General features: G+C 37.5%; 1 protein-coding gene across 2 annotated transcripts; it reads left to right on the forward strand.

Annotated features, from left to right (window-relative positions):
• Positions 1-372: 372 nt before the first annotated feature.
• LOC133707791 (alpha-galactosidase-like) lies at positions 373-8,395 on the forward strand. 2 transcript variants are annotated; one of them, XM_062133277.1, is made up of 15 exons: positions 379-713; positions 1,101-1,159; positions 1,244-1,300; positions 1,396-1,430; positions 5,052-5,155; positions 5,630-5,705; positions 5,805-5,863; positions 5,959-6,024; positions 6,180-6,263; positions 6,745-6,809; positions 7,029-7,111; positions 7,228-7,318; positions 7,434-7,483; positions 7,812-7,952; positions 8,071-8,389. In XM_062133277.1, exons 1-15 carry the CDS (start codon positions 523-525, stop codon positions 8,155-8,157), a joined length of 1,248 nt encoding a protein of 415 aa, XP_061989261.1. In that variant the 5' UTR covers positions 379-522; the 3' UTR covers positions 8,158-8,389. The 2 variants fall into 2 exon arrangements, with proteins under 2 accessions (XP_061989262.1, XP_061989261.1); XM_062133278.1 differs by lacking the exon at positions 7,812-7,952 and having other exon boundaries at positions 373-713; positions 8,071-8,395.
• Positions 8,396-8,879: the final 484 nt, after the last annotated feature.

Genomic DNA, 8,879 nt, shown 5'->3' on the forward strand with positions numbered 1-8,879 from the left:
ACAAATCATATATGTATACACAACGTACCATGTCGATCACGTATATGTATCTGCAAGACAATGTGGCCCCCCCCGACTGTCTTATATGAAAGCTTCCAAGCAAATGATTCCATATTACCAACAACTCATCAAGATAACAATGGTCCTCTAAAAATGGACTAGCTGATCATGATCCGTTTAAATCTGGAAATGCAAATTAACTTTACCACTATTTTGTATCTTTATGGTTGTATACACGCATGTGAGAGAGAGAAATCAAGGCCAGTTTAGCTAGCTACAAATGCATGCATGTGGATTATTATAAGTCCAAAATAATTGCAATTAACTACTGCAGCAAAATATAATGATTAACTTTAGAATATACTGTATACATAGCTTATAAGTCCAATTACTAATCCTTAGCCATGATTAACTTTAGAATATACTGTATACATAGCTTGGTCATTGAGTTATATATTCCTTCATTACTAATCCTTAGCCAGGAGCTAGCTTCCAGTATAGAGCTAGCTATTCATTCCTGATATGGTCATGGCAGCAGCTCCTTGGTTATGTTCTCGGCAGCAGCGGGCAGCTTTGGTGGCGATCTGCATTTCTTTTGTGTTCAATACCAACTGCGCAGTTGCTGGTCGGCAGATAATAAGATCCAGTACTGGACAGGATCATATTAGGAGGAACCTCTTGGTCAATGGACTAGGTATAACACCACCTATGGGGTAAGTTGTGAAGGTTTTTTTTCCTTCTTTTTTTCAAAATTTCAGTTTAGTATTTCTGATGTTATACTTTATTACGGCCAAATTATGAGTTTGGTACCTATAGTTTGCCTAAGTTATGCTTACAAATTGAGTTGGAGGTACCGTCAATTTAATTTACATTTAGTTTCACACATAAGTGTTTCTTTTTCAGTACGTTCAATGAATATATATATATATATATATATATATATATATATATATATATATATATATATATATATATATATATTTTCAATTTGTTTGACCAATAAACTTGATCGAGCACTATTTTCACATGAATATGGTGTTCTATATATTTTGTTTTGAGAAATAAGTTGCTGTATGTATGTTTTGATGATTGGTGAGCAGATGGAATAGTTGGAATCACTTCAACTGTCACATTGAAGAAAAATTGATTAGAGAAACTGGTAACTACTTATTTTGAATATTTCTAGAGGGAACTTATGAATTTTCTCCAAAGAAATTTTTACATAATTTCAAACTTTTTACAGCGGACTCGATGGTATCAACAGGACTTGCTGCACTTGGCTACGAATATATAAATTTAGGTATGGTCCTTGCAGCCTTAAATCTTTTCCATCACCTCGTAATTTCGAGTACAGAGCTTCAATGTTTTACTAACTTTTCTCTTCACATTGTTTAGATGATTGCTGGGCTGAACTTGATCGAGATTCGGAGGTACTTTACTTCTACAACTTAATACATGCAAACATCTCTGCATCTAACCATATAAACCATTATATTTTGATTTTCTTTATCTATAAGGATCTAGGTACACAATTTCAACAAAATGATTTGTTCACTGTACAAACAATTAATTACAGGTACATACTGAAACGACGTTGATGTATGTTGACGATCAGATGACTAAAGGACCGTTAACTAACCAAGAATAGGATGAAAATAGAGTCATTAATTTACATTCTCTCTATCAGATCGACTACCATAAAAAAGAATCATATTAGTATGGACCCAAGAGAATCTGGAGTGACTTTTTTTCTTTTTCTCTTTTCATTGATGTAGGAGGTAGGTAGTGATTCCAACTCTTTGGCTAATTAATTTTTGGGAAAAATTCACCAACGGTGTCTGGACACTTAGGGGACTTTCAGAATGATACCTGAACTTACAAAGTTATCAATGTGATACCTGGACTTATTTTTTCGTATCAATGTGATACCTACGGCCAATTTCCGTAACGGCTCCGTGACGGAAATTGGCCGTAGGTATCACATTGATACGAAAAAATGAGTCCAGGTATCACATTGATAACTTTGTAAGTTCAGGTATCATTCTGAAAGTCCCCTAAGTGTCCAGACACCGTTGGTGAATTTTTCCCAAATTTGCACGTGCGATGCAGGTGAGTCACTTAATGAAGACAAAATGACCGATTTACCCTCAAATTCTTTCTTTCTTTTCTTTTCTTTTCTTTTTTTCTGTATTCTTCTTTCTTTCTTCTTCTTCTTTTCTGGTTTCTTCTTCCCCTGATTTGAATCATCAAGATTCAAATCATCTTGCTCGTCCGATTCCCACCGTCGATCGCTGATCAAACACCGCCGCTGCGTCTCAATCCACCTTCATGCACCACAGATGTTTCTGGTTCCTCCAACTTCAAATCCTATAGCAAATTGAAATTGTGCATTGAGGCTTCACCGCTCACTCCGAGTTCATCCCCGCCGCCGCCGCCAATGACTTGACCACCACCACTCTCGTTCTCTCCTTCGACCCCCTTTTATACACCATTGATCAGAAACTCAGACTCCGCCAGCCTTCCACTCTCAAATCACAGCTCCAATCCCACCCCTCCATCCTCTCCTTCGTTCCTGACATGCAACACCACCTCCACACCATCCTCACCTGCAACTTCATCGGTTTAGCCGAAAACTTCGGCCTCTAGCCCAACTTCGATCAGAGGCAATTTTAGGCAGACAAAGATTAACAACTTCGGCCTCCACACCATCCTCACTTGCAGAAAATTCGAGCTGTTCTTATTCACCAGCTTCGCCACTCCACTACTACCCACCATTGTGCCTCGCCGATTAGTAGACAAAGAACTCGGAGCCTCCACCATCGAGAAATTGAGGCTCACGTTCTGCGTGTCCTGCGCGGCGGATATCGGCCTCGTCGGACAAAATGTTGTATGAACATAAATTTAGTTTGGGTTTCACGGTGGCAGCTAGTCAAGCTCGTTGATTGCGGCCTTGGCTATCTTGATTAGCCAATCGACGACCTTGCTAGGCTGGTCGTATCCAAGCCGGTCTTGCATGTCGTAGAATTGAATGGCGGTGTGGGCGACGAGCCGGATGCTGCGGTCCCTGGGGCCTTTGGTGGTGCAAACCTTGCTGTGGCGGTCCTTCCGGTCGGTGGCCCTTAGAATGTGGCATTGAGCCTCCACGATTTTGCTAGCGGTGAAGGAAGAAGCAGTCCTTATCCCCAAACCCAATCGAGAAGCAGCGGAGGACGACGTTGTTATGCGGTGGTGGAGGTTGTTGTGGTCAAGTCATTGGCGACGGCGCGGGGATGAACTCGGAGTGAGTGGTGAAGCCTCAATGCACAATTTCAATTTGCTATAGGATTTGAAGTTTGGGGAACTAGAAACATCTGTGGTGCATGAAGGTGGATTGAGACGTAGCGGCGGTGTTTGATCGGCGATCGGCGGTAGGAATCGGACGAGCAAGATGATTTGAATCTTGATGATTCAAATCAGGGGAAGAAGAAACCAGAAAAGAAGAAGAAGAAAGAAAGAAGAATAAAGAAAAAAAGAAAAGAAAAAGAAAGAAAGAATTTGAGGGTAAATCGTTCATTTTGTCTTCATTAAGTGACTCACCTGCATCGCACGTGCAAAATTGGGAAAAATTCACCAACGGTGTCTGGACACTTAGGGACTTTCAGAATGATACCTGAACTTACAAAGTTATCAATGTGATACCTGGACTCATTTTTTCGTATCAATGTGATACCTACGGCCAATTTCCGTCACGGAGCCGTTACGGAAATTGGCCGTAGGTATCACATTGATACGAAAAAATGAGTCCAGGTATCACATTGATAACTTTGTAAGTTCAGGTATCATTCTGAAAGTCCCCTAAGTGTCCAGACACCGTTGGTGAATTTTTCCCTTAATTTTTTATACCAAAATTCTTGAGGAGTGAAATCCACACTCCTTATATAATTCACACTCATTTTTTTTCTTTTTTGGTTGAAATTTATATAAAAGATAAAATTTAAGTTACAAAAAAAAACATGGAAGATTGTAAAATGAGGAGTGTGAATTTCAGTCCCCAAATTTATTACTAGCTTCATATCCGTGCGATGCATATGTTATTAGTAAAAAAATGAAGAACGATGAAGTTTGAAATGACTTAATACCTCGAACTCCTTCTATGAAGCACATCGAAATGCATTTCTCTTACAAACACCTCGACAATCACCATTTGTATAAATTGTTACTGCATAGAAAAGTTGAAGAAGAGATTCAATTAGTGTTCAAAGAATTGTAAAAGAAACTCCAAAATAAATGGCTCACCGTTTAATAATTCTTTTTCGTCTGGTCTTTGTTGATATAAACATGGGCAAACATGAGTTTGCATATTACTATTGCTCTAAACTCTGAAGCATGAAAACTGATTTGAACGTGGTTAAAGTCTCTCATGGAACTTCTGAAGCATGGAAACTGACTTTAACGTGGTTAAGTCTCTCATAAGATAACTGTTTTTTTTTTTTTTTGAATGATAATGGATAATTGTGTATCTTATCTACTTCAATTAAAACCATTTAAATTTAATTATTTCTTGATTTTTTTTTATTTCATTTATGTAAGGGTATATTAGTCAAACTATATTTTGGTGACCAAAATGACGGTCTCGCTTTATAATAGCAGAGATAGAAATTGTCTAACAACTCGCTTTCATTTATTTAAAACATAATATTTTCTTCCGAAAACATCCTCATACCATTCAATGATCAAAATAGCTGTGTTTCTACTCCAATTCCGGATGCAGTAAACATCTTAATAGGAGTGACTCATGTTTACTCCGTTTCCATCTTTCCCTCGCTTCTTGTTTCTCCGACTCCTTTCTAACCCAATTTAGGTTAAATAAACACAACATAATATTTCCCTCACTTCTTGTCTCCCCTACTCCTTTCTAACTGGAATGTTGATCTACATGAATTCGCCGCTTTGATCCTTATATCACACGGTGCATGGAGGATAGATTTTTGCACTTTTTTCAATCGCAGACGTCTCCTTAAATCTAGATTCATGTACATATATATCACTCACTTCTGAGGACAATTTGGCAGGGAAATTTCGTTCCTAAATCTTCAGCATTTCCATCTGGAATCAAGGCTTTAGCAGATTATGTCCACAGCAAAGGGCTGAAGCTTGGGATTTACTCTGATGCTGGGTAGATCTTTTGGTCTCTATTAATTACATTTCTTTGGGCTAGTTTTAATTAATTGCATGCCAAACTTTTTATTGAAACGAGCATTTTGCAACGGACGTTCCAGTGTCGTCGTCAAGATTCTGTGGCATGCCTTGCCATCAAACCCATGATGCCAAAATACACTAATACAGTCCCAAATAGAAGTGGCCGCTGCACCTTGCTCAAATGACACCAGATGTCTTTTGTGGTGGCAAGTCAAATTTTTGTGATGCCTAGTTACCCATTTAATTTACCCACTTTTCTACGGCTTTCGAATCATTTAACTACATTTCAGCTCGGTTACTAGCTAAGAGATGTGAATGTCTACATTCTCAAATTTGTGTATGGTAACTGTAGATCTGTCCCAGTAACTAATTAATTACCAGATCTTCTAGAGCTAACAATCAGTATTGTTGTCCATCTCTAATTAATTTCTTCTTCGTTTTTAATCCACAGAACTCTGACATGCAGTAAACAAATGCCCGGATCACTAGGCCATGAGGAACAAGATGCACAAACTTTCGCTTCCTGGGTACGTATTTTTTCAAATTTTGGGGCAGAATTAATATAATTAGATAATACTTTTTATATGTTCAGTTTCATTAATATGACAAATTATCTTTATAAATAGGGAATTGACTACTTGAAGTATGATAATTGTCATAATACGGGTACAAGTCCTAAAGAAAGGTATTTTTTGCCTTTTGATTAAGTACTAATTGATTATCTTACTTAAATTAATAATTACTTGTACTAATGTCTGTGATCGTATTATTGGGAAATAGGTATCCAGTAATGAGTAAAGCTTTACTAAACTCCACAAGGCCCATCTTCTTTTCCCTATGTGAATGGTGAGATCGATAATAAACTTTCATTCTACACAAAAATGATGATGATGTTGCATGTACCAAAAAGTGAAACACGTACTATATGCTTATAATCAGATCAAAACCGCTTGTTACGTACATGGACTTCTCATATCACATTCTGTAATGTCGATCTCTAGGGGACAGGAAGACCCTGCAACTTGGGCAGCGAGTGTTGGAAATAGTTGGAGAACAACAGGAGACATTGGTGATAACTGGAATAGGTGAGAGCAATTTACTTATATATTTCAAGCACATTAAAGTATAACCGTCATATTTTTATTTACAACATATTAATTAACGATTTGATAGAATAATGTAAACATGCTCTATTCAATAGTATATTATTAATTTTCTCTGATGTTCTGCATAGAGTAGTACTTACATTTTGCCATAAATAAAGTAGATCTATATTCATGAACTGATGTATTAATGCGGTGAATGAAAGTCCATGATTTCTAATGCTAGCTAAAATTGTACAAGATCAATGATATCGATCGATGACTAAAAGAAATGAGGTTTATAATCCAACATATTTAGAAACTTCCTCGATTTTAAGTTGACACCTTGCTTGTATAGATATATAAGCATTACAGCTACAGGTGTTCATTTCATTCTTTCACATGAGTTTAATTGTTTTTTATATCATTTTGTCATTTAACTGTATTAATATCATATTGGCAAAAAAATGTCAATCTATGCTAGTATGACATCTCGTGCGGATCAAAACGACAAATGGGCATCATACGCTGGGCCTGGAGGATGGAATGGTAATAATCTCCAAAATTTAAATATAAGGTTAATTTAGGGTTTAACATTTAGCCATTTTTTAGTTGATGCATTTCTAAACAACGGGATATTAATGAATTAAATTACTAGTGGAAATCATTACCGACACGTAGAATAGAACAGTTGATGATAATTTTGTGTAATAGATATAGGAGAAAACAGAATGAAATAAATGATTAACATGCACTACCTTATGCCAGATCCTGATATGCTTGAAGTTGGAAATGGAGGTATGACTGAGGAGGAATATCGTGCACATTTCAGCATCTGGGCATTAGCTAAGGTAGCACGACAAACACATACCAGATTAGCTATTTACAAGTTCTTTTCTTTTTTTTCCCTTAATTTGGACTTAATAGAGGTATGACTTATGTATGAACTTGTTGCGCTGAACTGCAGGCTCCTCTGTTAATTGGATGTGATATACGATCTATGGATAATGCGACTCTCAATCTGTTAAGCAACAAGGAAGTTATTGCAGTTAATCAAGGTAAGAGAAAACAGTAGTAATAATGAAATGTTTCTGAAAGGATCGAACAAAAAAAAGACAATGTTTATGTATTTGGATCGTAAGTGTTAGTTTCATTATTTTTATCTATGAACAGACAAACTTGGAGAACAAGGGAAACAAGTTACAAGTGGTACGGATTTGCAGGTAAGTAATTCATCCTATTCCTATTGAACAATGCCTGACGTCTGCATACACGTCTAAATTTGTAATGCAATGACCGGAAGAATTCATCTTTTAGGTCTATATTTAACAATATTAGGTGTTCAAAAACCAACCAAAGTAAGAAATTATGCTGTAAAATGTTGTTCAAGTGACATCATCGACTAAAGAGTTTTCCGATTTTACTGTTTTTGCCAAAGTTTTAATGACCTAAAAGATGAAGAGTTCTTATCATTGAGTTAAGTTGCAAAAGCATGTACATGTAAATTTGTTAATGAAACTATACCATGGTCTGAAATTCAATTTCGTATAGGTATGGGCTGGCCCTCTTAGTGATAACAGGGTAGCATTAGTACTGTGGAACAGAGGTCCTTCAAAAGCTACGGTCACTGCTCATTGGTCCGACATAGGCCTTGAACCAACAACCGTTGTCAAACCAAGAGATTTATGGGAGGTCAGACATAATCAGATATAAAACAACCCACAGAATAGTACAGAGGAACCTAATATTCCCTCAAGCTCTTACATATTTCGATCTCATAATAACCAGTCTGTCTGGATTAATTGTGCAGCATTCAACTGGATCATCAGTCAGTGAAACACTCTCTGCCAATCTCGAGTCCCATGCTTGCAAAATGTACGTACTAACTCCCAATTAAGTAAATGCTTCGCACCCCCACGGAAGATGAAGATAAGAGTTTTTTTTTTGCTAGAAGATGGAGATTAGTTATTACAACTCTATTACATTCATTAATGTGGATGTAACTAATAGTATACACCCAATCGACTCAAACTCCCTGTTTTATGTAAGTTTGCTTCAGTTAATCCACTATTTCATAAAGCTAGCTAGCAAAACTCAAATATGCGTTTTTGAAGATGGATTAAATTCAATTTACTCCCCTGAACTTTAGGCCTAAAATCAGATTGGTCCCTCTTTCTGAAAATCGATTACGATGGTCCCTATACTCTCAAATGACATCACCCGAGTCCAAAATTTGAATTTAGCTCGAAACATGACGTCAGCTGCTGAGTTAGAGCCAACATGGGGGCCCACAATGAGGGCAAAATGGACATTTCAAGTTTTTCTAATTTTTTCTCTCTTTTTTTTAATTTTTTTTTCTCTCTCTCCCCAATTTGCTCTATCTCTCCCCGATCTATACTCTCTCACTCTCTATCTCTCTGTATCTCTCCCCCTCTCCCTCTCCCTCCCTCCCTCCAATGTCGAGTTCCACCCACAGTGCCTCACAAACCCACCTACAGACTTATGCTCCAACATCAAAATCTGAGGAGCCCATCCCCTTATCACAACTAGGGCTGGGATTTTAGCCCGGAAACCCGGAACCCCGGAACCCGACCCAGAACCGGCCCGAACGGTCCGGGC

The sequence above is a fragment of the Rosa rugosa genome, chromosome 5, assembly GCF_958449725.1.
Source record: "Rosa rugosa chromosome 5, drRosRugo1.1, whole genome shotgun sequence".
In the NCBI taxonomy this organism is placed as follows: Eukaryota; Viridiplantae; Streptophyta; class Magnoliopsida; order Rosales; family Rosaceae; genus Rosa; species Rosa rugosa.